Raw genomic sequence first — 20,149 nt, 5'->3', positions numbered from 1 at the left:
ACAGAACACACACTGTTAAATGGTAACTGTTAGGACCATGATTAGTTTGCAAAGCACTTTCACATATAGTTGCTGCAAACTGATGTGCATTATTTTGTTATCATGTGCCAGATAGATCATTAACACATGATTGTTTCACCTCAATCCCTCCTTATATGTTAAATCTAAATGTTATTCAACTACAAAATTTTTAAAATATCTGAGATCTGACAAGATAATATTGAGGTTCGGTATGCTCCTATAGGCAGAAAAGTAAGCCACTTTAGTGCTTTTATTCTTAGCTGGCAGAACCACTTGAGGAGCCCAAAGACATAGTTAAGACTCTTCTGATGCTAGGGGAAGTCTCCGTTAAGAAACTACTGATGATTTAGCATTGGACTAAGCCTTTGAAAAGAAAGCTGGGGGAAGCGGAATAGGGGAGTGGAGGAGGCAAGGTAGGACACTGTAAAAAAAATAAATAAATAAAACAACATCCCTGGCTCAGAATCTCAAACAGTGCAGATATTTCAATTTAGTATGCATACTGGGTATTTTGTGATTGTTTTCTTTAAATGTGAGCCAATAATTAAAAGCCAGTGAATTTTAAATATAAGCAAATATTGATCTAGATGTCTCTCCTCACCTTTGAAATCAAAAGATCCGCACCCACATTTCTGCACAGCTAGATCTAAGTAGCTGCTACTGCCTTTAGATCCAGCACATGCTCCTGAGCTGGCTGCCGCCCTCACCACTCCTTATGACTGCTCTGCCTGGAGGCTGAAAGCTAGTTGGCCCCTATGGTCACTTTTGCACGGATGTTGTTTTTACAGTCAAGTAATATGTCTGCACTCACTTTTCATCAAAACTCTGAAAATAAAAGGAAGCCTGAGAAGGTCATGTTTCTTGTTTGCTTTTTTTAAAATAATAATAATAATAACGGTCCCTTCTTTCATTTCTATAACCTCCCTGTCAGGTGCAGGTTTTCTTTGTTATAATTAGCTGAAGCAACAAATCTGCAAGCCTGAAACATTTGAAAACCTGATGACAGCGAGTGTTTTAATGGCGATTAACTCTTTCCATAGTCCACCATTTCACAACGAATTATCCTTTCCACCTGTCTGTCTTCCCGCCAGGGCGCATGTTCTTCTAGACCAGTGGGTCTCACATTTCAGTATGTATCAGAATCACCTGGTCATCTTGTTAAACACTGATGGCTGGCCCTCGGAGTTTCTGATGTAGTAGGTCTAGGTGGGATCCAGGAACTTGCATTTCTAGCAGATTCCTTGGTGATTTTGATGTTGCTGGTCTGGGGAACCCACTTGGAGAACCACCATTCTAGAATAAGAATCCAGCCTTACATTTACTGTGCACCTACTACTCTCTGCCAGAGCTTTAAAGTTCTTTATTTCTAATACGTATTGCAATCCTGAAATAAAGATGTGTCTTATCACCATTTTACACCTGAAGAAGGATGCTTGTAGCACTCAGCCCATGAAAGGGCCAAGCTGGGATTGAAGCTCAGCCTGTCTGCCCTCGGGGCCTCAACGATCCCCTGCAGGGCACAGTTTTATTCAGCTGTGTATCCTCAGTACCAAAGCCTTCAGCCTGCCTTGCAGTAGCTTCTCTAATGAGTGTGTGTTGAATGAATTTGAGATCCACATAGATGAGAAATAGGTAAGAAAAATACTTGTGGTTCTTAAATGAAGAAAAAGGGAGAAGACATCCAGGTAAAGAGAAAATTGCATTGAATGCCCTTTATTTACCTACATTTGGTAAATGTAGGCAAATTGGCATAGTATTAAAAGGGGCCCTTGGATGGAGTTATTTCTAATTATGGAGCCACTTTTCTGTAATCAGCTAGGAGTCTGTTCCTTAGCCTGCCTCTGGTTTCAGGGTAGCTGTTTGAGATTGAAAATTAGCTCCGTGAGTAATGCTTCTGCACGTTAATAGTATAATGAAATAAGCACGAGATCTAGGATGATTTTCAAATCTTCCCGTAGAATTATACCATTTCCTATAGCAGAGAGATTCTGCCCGCGTCTGCTCTTGGAACACAGAAGCCATCCACTTCCATCTCTGTCTTCTCTTTCTGTTAAATATTTAGCATGTGAGAATCATAGGCTTTGACTCTATCTATTTTCCCCGATCAAAACACAGTTTCCTCATTGCAACCTTGTAAGTCCAGCATAACAATGTTGGGGGTGGGGAGCATGGTGCACAGCAGAACTGCACATGTGAGAGACGGTTTGGCAAGTTATTTAAGTGGAATTTTTGGGTAACAAAATGGAAAACAGGACATTTTGTCCTTTATTACGTAAGAACATGGTTTAATGGAAAGAACAAGAGCGTGGAAGGCAGCCAGACAGAAATTCAAATCCTGTTCTCTGCCACTTGCTGGGCAACCTTTGGCAAAGATCGCTGTCACTCTGAGCCTTGCGTGCTTTCTATTTAAAATGGGGATGTTTACCTTGCAGGTTTGTGAAACAGCTGATAGGATCTGTTAAGTGTCTTTTACCTAGTGAATGCTTAATAAATGGTAACACTTACTATCATCTCTAAGCCCCTGGGCCTGCTTCTTTCTTGTGTTTGGATGGAATTTCTGCTGGAAAGAGGAAAAGAAGATGAGAAACATTGTAGACACTTTTACACATCTGTTCTTGTCATTGTTTTTGGCATCGGTGCCTCCCTCTGTCCTCACCTTAGCCCTTAGGAGCCAACTGAGCAACCGAAATATTTATGTTTACAGGGTTTACCTATAATAATTATTGAATTTGGTTGCGGTGCTTTATAATATCACACAGGCTTTTCATAACAGTAATATCCCAGTGTAAACTGGTATTACTAGACCTTCTGGAGCAGAGGGGTTACTCAGCTGTTCACCTGCCACTTTAATTTTTAAGCCCTTGGGCCTTCAGGGATCTACACCCAAAAACCTGGAGATCTCTTTCAAATATCTTAAGTCCCATAAAGGGACAAAATACCAAAATGGCAATGCTTCTAACAAGCTTAACATGTATTCGAAAATGGCAAGTTAAGGGATTTTTATGTCTTCTTTAAAAAAAAAAAAAAAATTACCATAACTTCTGGCTGAAATTCAATCCCTACTCATATTCAGAAAAAGTACAACTAATAGTTAGCAAGGAAAGAGAGGAGTTTGAAACTTTGATGAAGAAAAATAAGGCACTTTACCTGAACAAATTTCAAATGGATCCATTTAAAATGAAATTAAGTGGCACTTAACTGGTTTGCAAATTGGGACCTATTTATCTCAGTAAAATGATTAAAGTCCTGATTTATCCCTAAAATTGGCTTTATTATTACATTTAATTATACTAGAAGATTGTTAAAGACTTGTAGGTTTTCTCTATCCCTTTAAACAGTACTTTGTACAGACAATAATTGAATATTAGATAGAATAACTTGATTTTCCAAAGAAATATGTTTCTAATATTTTCTTCTTTTTATTGCAGAAATTGAAACAACTTGAAGAAACAAAAGACGATCCCGAGAATAGATTATCGAAAATTTCCCTGGAGTCATTCAATAAATTTCACAGCAATACTGTGATTTTATTAGAAAAAGAGAAGAACTCTCTGAACAAGGTTGAAGGACAGAAGGAAGAAAAAGAAAAAAATGAAGAGACATCCTTGAGTAGTTCAGATAGGCCTGGGGTAGACAACTTGGAATCTCTGAGTGATTCTTTATATGATAGCTTCTCTTCCTGTGCCAGTCAGGGTTCAAATGATGTATAAAGGACTTCTCTTCCCTTAGTGAGCTGGGACTGGAGCGCTTAAGAAATGAGGGCGGGGGGTGGCGGGGGTGCGCTGCTTGGTAGAGATGACAATAATAAACTATTGCAGTACCAGAACCTTCATTGTCAAATTCACAGCAGGCAACCCACCAGAGCTCATATCTCTGACAGGGCAATAAAGATAGACTCCATTTATTGTGTTTCAAGAGGATTAAACGTAAACACACCTATGATACAGAATCCTTAATTTTGCACTTTTTTTGAATATTTGTACAGAAGTTGTAAATTTTTTGGAAGAGAAATTATATTTGTAGCAAAAAAAAAAAAGACAGCAATAAATGGAATCAGCGCCATGCTCTTGAAATAATGTACTAAGTCTTAGAAGTTGATGATAATATATATTTTTTAAAATCCCAACTGAAGTTTTCGTGATGTTCATTGTCCTGGTCCTCAAATTGTTTGTGGGTACACTCTGTAAACCTACAACAGGGCCTGCCAAAAAACTAGAGGGTTCTTTCCTCCTCATCTCCATCTCATAAATCTCAATTTGATAGAAATGTTCATTTTAGTGCAATTTCAGATTCGTTGCCAGAGATTCAGGTGATAGTAATCAGTGTAATTCTGCTTCTGCTGAAAAATGAAAAGGGTCCTAAAGTGTGGACACTGATTGGGAGTGTGTCATTGTATCAGAAATGACCGAATTTTATTCCCAATAACAGTTTTTCCTTCCAGACATTTCTTTAGATTGTCTTCTACTTAGTGCTTCTCTATGATCTTGTTATTTGATTTTTATCTTCTTGCTCTTTTTATTAAAATCTGGGCACTCTAAAAATGAAAGCAAATTTCTATTTGCAGTGTTCACTTTTAAAAATAAAATTAATGGTGCTACGAAGAATTCTTTTTAATATCCTTTTTTTCTACAAAGACTGTTTATATGTAAGGATAAATTCTATTTTAAAGGTTATGTGTATTTTTTCTAGATGTGAACTATTTATAATTGCTTATGTACAGGAGCTTGTAAACTAGGCACAATAGAAATATTTTTAGGATCTATATGGCTACTTTAGCACATAATTGTTTCTTTAAAGAGTATTGTATGATCAGTGTTATTTGGTTAATTTGTGCAATTTGTTTTATCTTAAATGAAAATTATGTAAAATGTCTTTGTCTTTCAGACTTTAAAAAATCCTTTTGTTTCCTTTCTGAATAAAAGTTATATCACAATTGCACCCTCTGAAAACTGAAAATAACTTGCTCAAGGACCTTTTGGCCCAGTCAGTTACTTGAATCATGACTCACACGTGCTCTTCCGATGGGTTCCCCGAAGGAATAAATAAACTGGCCCTTTTGCTCTAGAGATAGTAATTTAGCCAATTGTAAGATCAGAGTCTGCAGACAGGTGAGTAATGGTCAAAGCAGTTCAGTCTCCCCGAGGGGTTAACCAAATAGAAATGAAAGAAGGGGGGAGGGAGGGAGAGAAGGAGCCCGAGGCAGACATGGAGCGATCTCTGCAGAGGAATTACAAAGCAAGTCATTTAAGCTCCTTTCCAGACCAGCTCAGCTGGGAGGATGCAGAAATAAATGATCAGCGTCCCGGCCGGAGAGAGCTGCCCCAAGAAGTGGCCGCGGGAGAAAAGGGTGAAAAGGGGCAAAGCTTAGGAGGCGATTTCCACGGAAATGGACGCTCCCTAAGGATGTGGGGAAAGGGGGTGGGAATGTGCGGATTGGGGGCGGGGGCACCAACGCACTCCGGCGGGCAGGCGGTCTCCCGCAACACCTGCTGCAAGGCTCGGGAAGAAAGGCGAAGATAGCACCGGGGCATCCCCGGGAGTACGCAAGGTGGGTCACTTGGACTTTGCGGAAAGAATTGGAATTTCAGGGGTGTGGGGAGAAGCCAGAGGCCGAGTCCGAGGCTGGGATGGCCTTCCGGGAGAGGACGTGGGAGTATGTACTAATAATCGGTGGCTTTGGAGAAAACAGGATGGAGCCGGTCGGCGTTTTGGCGACAAGGAATGGAGGAGAGCAACCCTCTTCTTTACCCTGATTTGCTTTCTGGTGGGACCTCACGGCAGGTGTCACCGGGACGGCGTTCTCCTAGGTTAGGCGACCAGCGCTGTGTCAACGCACCCTCCAGCGGTGCGCGCAGGCGGGAGAAGGGAGGGCGGCCCGGGCAAGTGCGACAGTCAAGGCAGTGTCCCCACCACACCCCCATCCAGACTGGCCATGCCGAGCTGGTTCTTGACAGAAGGCCTCGGAGGAAGAGGGGGCACAGCTGCACAGGACACCCTAGGGAGCCTGCGAGCGTGGAACTTTGCCAGGCGCACGGGAACGTGCGCCCCTCCTGTCAGCCTCCCGGGGCGCCAGGCTCCAGCGGCCCGCAGTGGGACCGCCTCAGCGGTGTGGGCTGGACCCAGTCGCTGGGGGTACTGACCAGTCCTGGAAGGCGCAGAGGACGTGGAGTGGGGAGGCCGCGTCCCTATATGCGAAGGGCCAGCCGGGCACGCAGTCCTCAGACCCTAGTCCGCACCCGGCAGGTCCCCACGGCACCTGCTGCGCCCTCCCCGCCGCTCCCCCAATCTCCAGCCTCTTCACCTCAGAAAACTACCAGTCCTCTCCCGCCCCCCCCCCCCCCCGGCGCCCCTTTCCCAGGAACGTGCGGAGGCGGGAGAAGAGGAAGACAGGAAGGGGGTGGGGATGTAGAGAGACGGTCCCAGCTTTCCCCGCCCGCCACCCCCACCCCAACTCGGCAGCCGTCACGTGGTGCCTGGAGTGGGAGGTGGGGAGAAAAGGCGAGACTCTTGTGGGTGCTCCGGATCGCCAGTAGTTCCTTCAGTCTCAGCCGCCAACTCCGGAGGCGCGGTGCTTGGCCCGGCAGCGCGAGCGGGAGGAGCGGAGACCCGCAGCCAGGAGCCGGAGCGCGGGCGATGCAGGCGCCGCGAGCGGCACCTGCGGCTCCTCTAAGCTACGACCGTCGTCTCGGCGGCAGCAGCGTGGGCCACAGCAGCCTCGGCAGCCACAGCCGCTGCAGCCGGGGCAGCCTCCGCTGCGGTCGCCTCCTCTGATGCGCCTACCCGCTCCCGGTCCCGGGACTCCGGGAGAATGTGGGTCCTAGGCATCGCGGCAACTTTTTGCGGATTGTTCTTGCTTCCAGGTGAGAATGCCCAGAGGCCAGCAGCCGGCGCCAGGTGCGCACAGTCCATCTACCAGCCAGCCCTTTTGCCCCCAAGGCGCCCACCTCGGGGCCAGCCCTGCCCTGGGGCTGCCCAGCGGGAGTTGGGCGGCGGCGACTGGTGCCCCGGGGCGCGAGGCTGGGAAAGTGTCCAAGTCCCGCGCTGCAGGAGGAGAGCCGGGAGCAGCGGGTTCGCGGGACTCCGGGCTACAGCTTCTCGGGCTGCACGGTCGGCAGAAGCTGGGCTTGGGAGGAGGGAGGGTCCGAGCCGTGCTGAGGTCTCGGCGAGGGAGAGGGGGCGACATCTGCCGAACCCCGCCAAGTTGTCTGGCGCCTCCGGCACCCCGTGAGAGTGGCGCCGCCGACAGGTGAGCCGCGCGCTAGGCAGCCTGCGGCCGCGCTGAAGCTGGGTTGCTGCTCTCGGAGTGCGATAGATGTGGGGCAGCGGGAGCGCGGGCAGCTGGGTCTAGACAGGAGCGCGTACACCGAGAACAGCCAGGCTGAAGCCACCAGAGGCGCAAAGGTCTCGCGTCCTCTCTCCAGTTCGCCTACTGGCTCCCGACTAAGCTCTGCAGAGCTGGGACCCCGACCACCCACCCTAGCCGAACGGTTGCCCTGAGAGCCGGGGCCTGGAAGAAAGGGCCGCGGGGTCGGGATCCAGGGTGCGCGCGCTCACAAACGCCCTCTCCCACCCTCTGTGGCCACCCGGGTCGCCGCGGGGACGGCCCTGGAGAAGGGCCGCAGACCCGGGCTCGGGGACTTGCGGCGCAACAGCACTTGGCGTCTGGCACCTCCACCCTTGTTCCCAGGTGGTCGCTCAGGGATCCTCAGAGCCCTGGCACAGAAACGCTGACTTTAAAAATTAAATAAATAAAAACTGAAAAGACGTCTGCGAATGTAATCACGAATGGTGCCAAAATAGTAATTAAGTAATTTGTAACCAATTAGCAATTAGGCAAATCCTTTGGCTTTGGCTGGAGCTAACGCACGTCTCCAGAGCTACTTCGCTCTTCGGGTGGTACCATCCCCACCCTCCTTTCAACTTCTTGGGAAAAGGCCTGGGGTGGTGTTGAATGGGCTCTTCGTGTCTAGAACCGGGGTCCAGAGGTGGCGGGCACTATTCCATTTTGTCCTAAAGGACCCTAGGTACCGGCGCCGCCCCCTGCCGGTTTCAGCCACATCTGGCCCTACCCGGAGACCCAGGAGTGCAGAGCCCCAAGCCTCCCAGAGGCCGGGAGCCGCCGCGCTCTAGGGTATGGGATGGTCGTGATTTCCGGGGTGGGCTCTGTGGGGGCCGGATCTGAACCCGACTGCGTCTGTCTCGCAGGCTTTGCGCTGCAAATCCAGTGCTACCAGTGTGAAGAATTCCAGCTGAACAACGACTGCTCCTCCCCTGAGTTCATCGTGAATTGCACGGTGAACGTTCAAGACATGTGTCAGAAAGAAGTGATGGAGCAAAGTGCCGGTAAGAGCCTGGCAGCCCTCCCCGTCGCTCTTAAGCCTGGGCTCTGGGGTGGGAGTGAGGGGGCCATTAAGTAACAGGAAAAAGGACTGACTTTGATTTAATGCCCACACACTGGTTATCGCAGATTTACTTTTACAGTGCTGGGAAAATGAAGAGTTCCAAGTTACTTTAATCTCATTAATTACCAGGGCTTCTCCCCAAGGGTCTTGGGAGGGGAAGTGCATTTAAATTAGTGGCTCTCCTCTTTTTATTTACTCTCTTCACCTCCCTATGCTAAAAGCTGATGGAGATAGAAAATATATGGCTAACCAGCCCCGGCTTGGGCAACTAGACAGTAGCCTGTGAGCATTGTCAGCCTGAAATATGGAGCTAGTTGAAGTTCCCAGAGGTCAGAGCTTGAAAAATGTGTTTTGTCATAGAGGCACACCATATTTCCTTGAAGAACACTACAGGATCTTTATTTAATTTTAGAACTAATGCATCAACTTCCAGGCACAAATTGCCAAGATCTTTCAAAGGAATGCCGTTCTCAGCCCTACCAGCTTAGCTGCCGGCTGGCTGAGAAGAGGGCCTGAGCATCCTGTGGAGGGACCAAGGGGTCTTGTGGGCTAGCCCTTACTCCCTCTAGCTGACCAAGGGTCTTCTCGCTGAGGTAGAACTTTCCAACCGTCCCTCAACCCCCTACCCCAGCTGTCTTATTAGAACTCAAAGTTCCCCAAATTATAACTGGAACTTTGGGAAAATAGGTGGAGCTGTTACTTCAGTTTCAAGGTCAAAACCATAAACAGACGTTGCCATTTTAAGGATATTGAAAAGATGGGAAACAGCATAACTTTATGGCTGATATTGAATGAGCCAAAGCCCCCACTTCCCTTTAGTTCTGTGAACTGCCTGCAGAACCCGGCGAAGTGATTAGAACTGTTATATGATTCCCTTTACCCACTGGCAAATCAATGCAAGGACTCTAGTTTTAAAGCCAACAGCTTGGGAAAGTTGTTTCTTCTCAGAGAAGGGCCTGGAAATGTCATATTGCTATCCTCATGGTTATGTGGAAAGCAGATGCCAGCTTGTCACTGTGCTGTGTTGTGGTATGTGTGTAGCTGTGAGGGCTGATTTTATAGGTCATTATTTGTTGCACCAAAATCACTCTTCTGGGAAGCCTGAGACATACTGGCTCTCAAGGGTAACTTGTCCCAAGAAATGAAGTAAACATCATTTTGGCACACGGGATTTGGGCTATTAATAATGCAAAACAAAACAAACTTGGCAATAATTCTTCAGTTAAGATTGATAGGGATAATTTGAACAAATGGGGTTTTTTTTCTACTTGTGTTTCTTTCCTATGTTTTACCTGAGCAAAAAATTTACTGCCTTTCTACCAGAGGGACTGCTGTGATTTTAGTCAGAATTACTGTTAACACTTTATTGTTACGTTCAAATATTTGCAGCTTTCTTGAGACAGTAGTTTAGAGCCAGACAAAATGAGAATGTACTATGGACACGTTAAGAACTTCAGAGTCCACACGGCCACTGCTTACCTGCGTGTCCTGTTTTATCACCTAGGATATGGTCGAGAAAGGGATGTAAGCTAAATGTGAGTCAGAGAGGTTCTTTTTCTGAGAGACATTTCTTCTTCTGTAAAAGTGTGTCTGAGATGAATACCACACACTCCATTTTCAAAGTGCTGTTTTTCATCTTGCTTCGTTCTGTCCTCAAAACCACTCTAAAAGAAGCAGAGGAGGCATTTTAACTTCCATTTTATCCACAGAAACTTAGTCTTCACGTGCCTGGCCTAAGGTTGCTGGTTTTCTGTAAGCTCGGAGAAGGTGGGCATCTTGTCTCCAAACCAGGTCCCTCAGGCCACAGGTCACAGCCCAACAGGTGGAGACAGAATCAATAAGGCAGTTTCAATTGTGAAGTTTGATAAACAGAAGCAGTTGACGAACTCAAAGGAAAAGGTTATGAAGGGAAGGGTGCTAGGTCGGGGTGTGTGCACATGGAAGCAAGGCGTTCTAAGCCTAAACTCCATAGAAACAAGCCAAACGGATCTGTTTCTGCATCAAAAGAGCAATGTCCAGGGGGGGCTCATACCTCCAAGGGCACTTCCATATTGATGTCCATGTACTTATTAGGGACCAATTTAATTTTTTGCCAACAAGGATAGAGAGCAAATCTAAAACTCTAAGTGAACACAGTTGTAATATAATCATCATAGTAACAAGAGCTAACTTTTGTTGAGCGCCCGAGGCATCTGACTTTTCTCTTTCGATTGTACATATAGAATCTTGTGAAATCTGGTGGTCATCTTTCAAGATCTTGTTTCCTCATGCCACAGCCAGTCAGCATGTAATTCTATTACATGGTCAACATCTCCACTCCAGAGAAAGTAATGCCTGTTAAATGATGCTATTAAGAATTGAAGTCAGAATTTCTTTTAAGTTTGATCAATCACGTATGTTATCCTGAGAATCTCAGCATACTGGAGCTGAAAGAGCCCAGCGACTCCTAGTTAAAGATGCATGTTGGAATCTTGCTGGGAGTTTTGTTCAACTCCACATGGCTGGGTCTCTGCATAAAGAAGCCCGTTTCATAAATCTGTGGTATATCTGGCCATGGGTCTTTTATAAACTTCCCAGTGATTCTGGGGTGACCCGAGTTGAGAACTGATCTGGGGACAAACCTTTTTGTGTTATAGAGGAAGACAGCAAGGTCCAGAAAAATTAGATGCTGGTCCAAGTTCACTAGCCAGCTGTTACTAAGAGGCGCTTGAAGCCTGCTTCCCTGGCCAGCACCTTTGCTGTAATACAACACACCCAGCATGTCGTAAAATATCCTGCCAGGTCTGCCCGAAAAGATAGTCCAGGCAAAGTTCAAAGAGTTTAGACCATTTTTCATATCCACCAAGTTCGCCTAACAGTCCAGGTAGACAGGCCATGAAGTGGATTGTCAAGAATCTGAGAACCAACCAGTGAGACTTTTAAGTTTGAGCACTATGTGGACTGGCATTTTTTCATAGGTATAGAAAAACCAGGGCTTTAAATCAACTAAGAAAATTTAATGAACTAAGCCAGTCTGACATTAAGCAGTAATGAAAGGTGTTCTCTTTCCAAAAAATAGCAGCCGTGCAATATGTGTAGGCCTTCAGTTTCTGGACTAAGTCTGCAAACTCAGCTCTTATGAATTTTGAGGCAGGTAGATTTAATTTTCGACTGGGAAGTACGTTTGAAATTGACCTTTACCTATTCCCCAGAGTGGCATTCCTATTAGGTGCTGAGATTATTATCCACCACTCTTGTTCCGTTTGGTCATTTCTGGAATAATAAGTTACTGGCTGTGGGGAAGGGAAGGTTCACTTCAACTTCTTTCATTGTCCTTACTAATTGATATTTAAATATTTGCATAACGAATGACTTGTTCTCACCAGCTCTGCACTTAATGAGTTGGTGTCTATTTACTAGCACCCTTGATAATGACACTTCTTTTGCTCTTGCTTGTCATTGTACTCTGCAAAATATTTCAAATATTGATTTTCATTTCAGAATAGAAGCCCCCTCCAGTATGAATTTTGAAACCAGGGAATAAAGAATGTGCATTTGCATTTGTTTGACAGTGCAATCTTGTAATTAGAGTTTTTCCTCTTGACTAGATACAGTGAAAGGGGCATAATTTAATTTTTATAGACTAGCCAATTTCTGCCCTTAGTAAAATATAGCTCTGTCAGTGAGCAAAATGTTACAGGTTCTCCTAAACCTTATTTAAAAGTTAAATGCAGTATATTGAGAGAAAGTTCATGGTCTGAATCAGTAACCTAATCGATCTCTTCACCCATCCTTTGCAACATGCATTAATCTATTTGTCTGTTTTGCAATACAAGAGTTACTGATTTATATGCCATGTTGCATCTACATTATGGCTGTGTAAGTAATGGCTATTTTCCTTTTGGATTAGTTAGTTGCTTATTAAGTTGGGCAGGGATGGCTTCATACCTTGGATAGTTTAGTTTTACACCTTATTTTCTCATGAGCTAACTAAGGGATAGCAAGAGAGGACTAATGTCGCAAAAATGCTTGGTCATCCACTCTTAGTAGAAAGAAGTGGAAAGTTAACCACAGCCTATGTTTTCTTAAGTCTGTGCCTGCTTAATTTCCCCAAGATCTAAAATAATAGGCTCTAGTTTGGCCTTGGGATGGGCTTGGCAGGAATGACGCCCAGTGCTGCTAATCAATTCGATGTCATAGTCCCTTTATTCCTGTATTCTTTTATTTCAGATGAGTGCATGCACTCGAGCTCAAATGCCTGTGTGCACACACATGTGCGTGCGCACATACACTCATATATTTGTGTGTGCAGATATACCTTTCTATTTTTGCCTGTCTATATATTTGCATATACCCACATATGCAATGCTTGTAAGAAAAATAAATATAGAGTCATTCTTTACAGATACTGAGATCACAAATTGCTTGATCCATGCTATGTTGTAGGCATGAAGAACATTTTCTAAGATTTTTATTTTATTTTATTTTTGCAGAACGACGTTGTTAGAAGTAGCAGGGGTCTCTGTTAATCTTCCAGCATCCCTCATTTGTCCATCTCTCCTCCTCTTCCTAGGCCTCTCCTGTTAGCTCTCTTTTAGACATCCCATCTGCAGTCCTTAATTTCTCACTGTTAACCCCATTTTGAATCGATCAGGTGGGCTATGGAATAGCTTTATGAATAAAGTGAAAAACAAAACCAAAGTTCCACATTCTATCTTTGACAAAGGAGACTTCAACAGCTTAAAAAACTTTAAAATGAGGCTGTTTGCATGGCGGCTCATACCTGTAATCCCAGCACTTTGGGAAGCTGAGGTGGGTGGATCACCTGAGGTCGGGAGTTCAAGACCATCCTGGCCAACATGGTGAAACCCCATCTCTACTAAAAATACAAAAAATGTGCTGGGCGTGGTGGCACATGCCTGTAATCCCAGCTACTCAGGAGGCTGAGACATGAGAATTGCTTGAACCCAGGAGGCGGAAGTTGCAGTGAGCTGAGATTACTCTCCACTGCACTCCAGCCTGGGCAACAGAGTGAGATTCTGTCTCAAAAACAAAACAAAACAAAAACAAAACAAAAAAAAACACTTTAAAATAGATTGGGATATCAAAAAATATATCTTCATATATTAAAACCAGCTCCACTAAAAAGGTTTCCATGTCAACTTCAATGAAGTTAGGAATTACACTGGAAGGGATTCTATTCCGTGAATGTTCACAACCCTACCTCCTTTCCTTTCCAGACAGTAAAGAACAAACACCTTGCTCTTCAAGGTAAGACATTTTGCCAAGCAGTTGACCACTTAGTTCTCAAGAAGCAACCATCTCTTTCATGTGCCTTCTGAGGAAGTATTCAGAGGGGAAATATCAAATGCCTTTCCCTTGGACTCTCCAGTGAATGAAGTATTTGTTTATGTTAACTTTCCAGCTGAACAAGCAGCCGGTGCTGACCTCCCATCTCCATAGATGAAACATTTGAAGATTGATCCAGCTCTCCCATAACACTAATTCCTCCCACTACGATTGCATGAAAGCTTCTGTCATTGATGGTTTTCCTAATGAGTTTAAACAGAGAGGCTTCAAAGCTGGGGCATTTTTCCCAAGTGAAAATGAAACGAAGCATGAAAACAAAACATACCATTTTCTTTGAACTTTGAAAAGGTAATCTGCCTCCCTTACTCCTGAAACAAAAATTCTGAATCTACAGCCTTTGAGAGAGAGTGTACCCTCCCTCGCTCCCTCGCTCCCTCTCTCCCTCCCTCCCTCCCTCCCTCCTTTCTTTCTCTTTCTTTCTTTCTTTTTCTTTCTTTCTTTTCTTTTTCTTTCTTTCTTTCTTTCTCTTTCTGTCTCTTTCTTTCTCTTTTTTTCCTTCCTTCCTTCCTTCTTTCCTTCCTTCCTTCTTTCTTTCTTTCTCTTTTTCTCTTTCTTTCTCTCCTCTTTTTTTTTCTTTTCTTTTCTTTTCTTTTCTTTCTTCTTTTCTTTTTTTCCCAACTTAGGTTCTACTGTCCAAACTAAGCAAAGGTTTGTTAGCACACTGTGCAAAAGGACTCAACATCTCAACCCCTATTTTTCACTTGTCCAATGTAAAGTGTGTTTTGCTCCCTTAGGGGAGAGAACCCCTGTGTTCTAGGTTCTTCACATTTGGTAACTTGAAAGAGGTTACTTAATATCCCAGGCGCTTAGCTTCCCTCCTTGTAAAATGTGGAAACAGGCTGCCTGTTTTCTTGCGAGATACAGCAAGAGAATGAGAAATATGGTCAGTGTAACCATCTTCAAGGAACCAGTGCTAGACATGGAAACCTGTCTTGGATGCTCACCAGGAGCTGCCCATTCACTATCCATACCTGCCTCTGAAGGGTGGCCCAGATATTGTAGTACAGGTTACTTCGTACACTGTTTCTATGTTTCTCAGAATGAGGGAGTCCTTGAATTCAGCCTTTAGTTCCTAAGAGTAGTATCCTCATAGTTAATTTAGAAGGTTCACAGAGAGATAATATCCCCACTTGATAGTTGATGAATCTAAGACACAGAAAGGTTGAGCAATTTGCTCAAGATCACACAGCCAGTGGGACAGGAATTCAAGCACCTTTCACTTCTCCAGGGTTTTTTTCCCACTATGGTGCCATTTTCTATGTTTTCCCTCTTTTTTTGTATTTTTAACAATAATTTTATTGAAATATAATTCACCCTTTAAAGTATCCCATTATGTGGTTTTTCGTATATTCATAGAGACGTGTAACTATCACCACTAGTTCAAGAACATTTCATCACTCCAAAAGAAACTTTATTTTATTAGTAGTTACCCCTCATTTTCCCCTTTTCCCAGCCCCTGGGAACCACTAATCTACTTTCTGCTTGTACGGATTTGCCTATGCTGGACATTTCCTGTAAGTGAAATCTCATACTGTGTGGCCTTTTGTGGCTGGCTGCTTTTGCTTAGGATCATGTTTTATGGCTCATCCGTACCACTTCCCACTTTTATTTTGCTTTTTTTTTTTTTTTTAATTCCGCGGGTAGATGTGTCCTTCCTCTTGCTGGGGCAGATACCTAACCTACCTTATGGAATGGGATAGAATGAGATGGAATGGGATACAGCATGGCTGTGAGTCTTAGAACTCCACTGGCCAATGAGCCAATTTGCTGAATTAAAGTAACAACATGTGCCAAGAGCAAGCCATTCCAGTGAGCTTTCGGCAAAGGAGTTGGTGTTCGTCAAACATCTGTTTGGTGCCATGCACTGGACTGTCCATTCTTGCCCATCTATTATATAATTCATCTGTTTTCCCTTGAGGAGGTCTTGAATTAGTTTCTTTTGACCGCAGGGATCCTCAGGCACATGGATAGGCTATTCCTGATGCCCCTGTTGGTGGTCCCAAATGCCCAGCTCCACATCCGGCCTCACCCTTAGGCCACAGCCCTCAAGAGTCCCACACCTCTATGACTAGAAGAGACCCTAATCTCTCTGGTCCACACTTTTCACTTTACAGAGGAGTACACTGTGGTACAGAAAGGAGTTTTCTTTCCCAGGGAACTTAAGCATCTTGATAGGTCCGTTTCTCTCTCTTCCCTTGAGAAGGCTTGAGGGTAAAGCAGGTTGAAAGAGGTTCTGGAGAAAGGTTTTGGTGAAGGAGATCAGATGCTGGCATGATTTGGTCATCCACAATGAATATCATGTCTATGCACGAGTCTAGCTTTCCTCCCCGAAACCAAATCATTTGATTGCAGTCTTTGTGTGGGCAGAACGCCTTACTCATTTAACTATGGGACATACCTTTTCTTCTCGGTTAAGTTTTCCTAGAAGACTAAGCTGGATTCTTCCTTGCTTTGTCGTTTTCGTGGTGGTAGAAGTGACTATATTTCAGGGAGCTGGAGCAAAGTTGCTGGTGGTAGACAATGTGTTTCCTACCTTGGGAACACCAAAAGAGGCCATACCTGTAATGTAGGATTTTCAATCGCATCTGGAATGAATCAGCCGCCAAATAAAAGAACTATGAGATGTGCCATTAATTCTTTCTAGAATTTGACCTGTGGCTACATTGTGATTCAGAAACTGTTTTCACAGGCCAGAGCTATAGGGCATGTTCTCTTATTAGTAAATTGCTTCCAATCTTCTGATTGCTTCCAACACTACAAAGCAAAGCAGGAGATGGACTGAATTAAGTGTTTTAGATAAGGTGAAACCATAGAGAGTTTGTAATAAATTGCTTTTTTAAAAGGATGTGTTTAAATAGAACAGGGCAGCGATGACTCAAGCTGTTGATTTCAAGGGGTTTACGACTTTGCAAACCATGAGCAGGATCAGATGCAAATGTGATAAAGTGTTGTATTATTTTAAGGAAGTTGTGATACTTGGTCCAGTGCATTTCATTTCTCACTGGACATGGACAATAGCTTTTTATGTTTTTCTATTTCTTGGACTTCTTCGTGAGCGCAGTGGAATGACTGGAGACAGTGCCGGAGGCGGGTGGCGCCAGGCACACGGCTCTCAGCCTGCCGTGGTCCGTGCATGCTGCACACGGGTTGAATATGAATGTGCAGAGCAGTTTGCAATGCCCTCCACGGAGGCTTCTTCAAAGAGCATCAGCAGAAGCAGGTGTATTAAGTGACTCTGGGCAACGGGGTTTATGCACTATTTTATTGCTTATGCAAAATCCAGCAAACCACTTGGGTCTCCAGTAACTTCAGAGAACCTGTTCAGAAATAGCTAGAGCCTAGCGGGTTGACTAGTTTGTCACCCAGTGAAGACGTACAAAGTGGGAGTGCAAAGGGGTCTCAGCTCCAAAGCCAGCTCAAGATTCTCTCGAGTGTGCCTTCAGAGGGAAAGGCAGCCAGTAGGCCTGAGCTACACCTGGAGGCTGATGAGTTAACATTCTCTGAGAGGCAGGACAACTTTCCACTCAGCCTGTCGCTGACTCTTACAAGGGAAAGAGAGATAAAGCAGTCAGGAGACATTCTGCATAAGAGTGGGTTAAGATCCAGAAACAATTTCATCTTTGTTCAGTGTTCTCCAGCCAGCAGCTCAGTTTGCCTGGCATCACATCCTCTCTATTTTAGAGTGTATTTTCCTAATCAAATTGAACTACAGCTTCATTCACAGATTTCATTTCTATGTACACGATCCTGAAAGGATGCTGTTGGCTCTCTCTCGCCCTCTCTCTCTTTTTCTTTCTCTACATCACCTTCCCTCTGTCTTACATAGACACACACACTCACTGGTATGGAGACACGCAATAACTATTTGCTGACTGCGTATATTGAAGAAACAAGTTTCAAGCTAAAACAGATAGATTTATCACCACTTCAAAATATTATAGCAGAAATGAAGGAGCTTAAATGTTTAGCATAAGAGGAAAAGTAGAATAAAGACAAGTTGAATATAACTTTTACTTTTTAGTTAAACTAGAAATAGCTGACTAATGCCTGTTAGTGATAGTTGTAATTTAAGGAATCACTCTGAAATGTAATCCACCCCTGGTTTTATAGTTCTTTTTGTCAGCTTGCTTTTAACGCTGACCTGGCTTTGCTTTGAATAGGAGTGTTTTCAGGAAACACACACACACACACACACCTCGACAACACCAGCTTATATGGTGGTCGAGGAAGCTGGGGGACCGGGTTACCGCTGGCCAGTCCTCAGCTGGAACTCTGCTACCCTGGGAATTCAGCCTTGGTCATCAGCTCTCTTGGGAAGAAAGAAAATTCCCCCACATGGTTTTATGCCCCCTAGTCCTCTCCCACACAGAAGACGCAAGTTACAAATACACACAGGTATGTTCCATAAGATACAGGCAGTTAGACTTTCAGCTGGGGGATGTACTTCTAAACCATTCAGTTTGGGCAAATTAAACCACAAAGGGAAGCAAACAAACTTTGTACTCTCCTGCTGTCTGCTTTGCCCTTACTCTCTTTCACTGGGCTCTAAGAATTCAACTAATTGCTTGTATTTTTGCCCCCTTTGTTGAATATTATTAATATCACTGTCATGATATTGACAAAACCTGGCATCATCCTCGGGTGGAAGGCCAAAACAGCTATGGCTGCAACAGCTCCTAGGCATCAAGAAGCATTTTCCCTCCCTTCATTAGTCTCTGGGGCAACACTTTCTAACAGAATTTACCAGCTGTTACTGCTGCCCCAGTCCTTTCTGTTCTTGCCTCCACCCTAGACCTTGCTTCCTGTATCACATAAGAATGTTCTCGGCTGTAAGTAGCAGGGACACAAACCATAAAGACATTTCTTGTTTATGTAACAAAATAGTCTACATAGGTGATCTTGGGGTTGCTCCCACAGCCCAATGATGTCATCAAAAACCCAAGCTTTCTCCATTTTTCTTCTTACTTCCCTAAGCACATTGGCTGTTTGTCCTCAGGTTTGCCTCTTGATCACAAGATGACCACTATATTCAGGTTCAAGGGAAGGGATAGCACCAAAGAGCTTGTGTCATAAGTTTTGCCTTTTAATGAGAACACAAAAGCGTTTCCAAAGTACCCCCCTGCCCCGCCCAAAATTGTCTTTACCTTTCACGGATCAGATCACTGTCTCATGGCCGCTAGTAGCTATAAGGGTAGTGATTGAGTGGTCAACTGTGATTGTCTGCCAGATCACCTTTTGAGAAGTCCATGCACAAGACTGGAAAAATTCAACACAGTGCCTCCAGGGACCCCTGGAAAAATGACAGGGATCATTTTCTTTCCCGAAAGTCACCATTATTTTACCTAAATTGAACACCAAAATGTATAGTCAAAGGACCTTCATGCTGGATCACTGTCACCCTTTGGAAGAAAAGAAACACATATACTAACAAATACTAACAAATGTTATCCTGAACTTTAACACAAGATGTACATGACGTTCTAGAATTCTGGTTCACTGAATGCTGAGGTACAAATGTATAATTAAATTTTAGCGTGAGGACATCATGTTCATGGTGACAAATATAAGGGTGCTTTGGGTTAAATGCTTAGATGTTCTCAGTTCATTCCATCTGGAAGTCGTTATGCCACCAAGGACTCTGTCTTCCCTACATTTGGGTGAATTTGTATGCAAGAAACTGATTAGGAATCTTCGGACTCCACTGTGTTAATCTTACCATTTGAGAACAATAATCAGAAGGACATCAAGGTTAAAAATGCAACAGCACAGCTTCATAAATCATTGAAGGGCACTGTTAATACTGAGATAATAATCATAAATATCTGTTCCCTCAATCCCCCATGGCAAACTGGAAAACAAAGACACCAGCTGAGGGAAAGCAAGTGACTGCGCAAAAACCTTCCTGCCTCAGAGAGTTATAAATGAGCAAAGAAACCCAGTCTAATGCAAGACTAAAGTAAAACCAGCAATTGGCATCATACATTATGGGTTGGTTGTTTGCTTGCTATAATTAAGTTGACATCAGTGGTTAACAGCCTCGAAAATTAAACTCACCAAAAATCTTTGGAAAGGGTAATCAAAGTCCTCTGAATAATGAACTTAACACATCCCTGTTACAAGGAAAACAAATGTGTTCTTGGGTTATCTTGTTTCATGTCTATTTCATTGTTGACATGGCTGTTGTTTTAACAAACACATTTATTTTTACCCTTAGGGATCACTGCAGCCCCTTAATATTATTCACAATTGTCAGTTCTGCCAGCTAGGCCAAGATGGGCTCAACATCAGTATGGATGCGCAGTGTGGAACTTGGCATTTGCTTTCTTTTTCCCTTTTTAAAATGAGTTGTTAGCATTCTTGTTTGGTTCCTGTGGCCA

At 44.1% G+C, this 20,149-nt stretch overlaps 2 protein-coding genes across 4 annotated transcripts in view; both read left to right on the top strand.

Moving 5' to 3' along the window:
- The window catches only part of LOC105492540 (NCK associated protein 5), an 891,224-nt gene extending 882,860 nt beyond the window's left edge, over positions 1-8,364 (top strand). For 2 of the 3 annotated variants that reach the window (XM_071073805.1, XM_071073806.1), the window contains exon 19: positions 3,450-3,594. In XM_071073805.1, the coding sequence (XP_070929906.1) occupies positions 3,450-3,466 (17 nt within the window). In that variant the 3' untranslated portion in view covers positions 3,467-3,594. Of the gene's footprint in view, positions 1-3,449; positions 5,570-8,226 lie in introns of those variants that run through there. The other variant, XR_011610241.1, reaches the window with a different exon arrangement.
- Positions 6,479-20,149, top strand: part of LOC105492535 (LY6/PLAUR domain containing 1) — a 29,740-nt gene continuing 16,069 nt past the window's right edge. Inside the window, exons 1-3 of the mRNA XM_024796261.2 lie at positions 6,479-6,706; positions 6,813-6,881; positions 8,227-8,364. Coding sequence (XP_024652029.1) covers positions 6,655-6,706; positions 6,813-6,881; positions 8,227-8,364 — 259 coding nt within the window. The 5' untranslated portion in view covers positions 6,479-6,654. The remainder of the gene's footprint in view (positions 6,707-6,812; positions 6,882-8,226; positions 8,365-20,149) is intronic.

This window comes from Macaca nemestrina, chromosome 11, assembly GCF_043159975.1.
Source record: "Macaca nemestrina isolate mMacNem1 chromosome 11, mMacNem.hap1, whole genome shotgun sequence".
NCBI classification, from domain to species: Eukaryota; Metazoa; Chordata; class Mammalia; order Primates; family Cercopithecidae; genus Macaca; species Macaca nemestrina.
The sequence above is the reverse complement of the archived record's forward strand: the minus strand, read 5'-3'. Positions and strand labels throughout refer to the sequence as shown.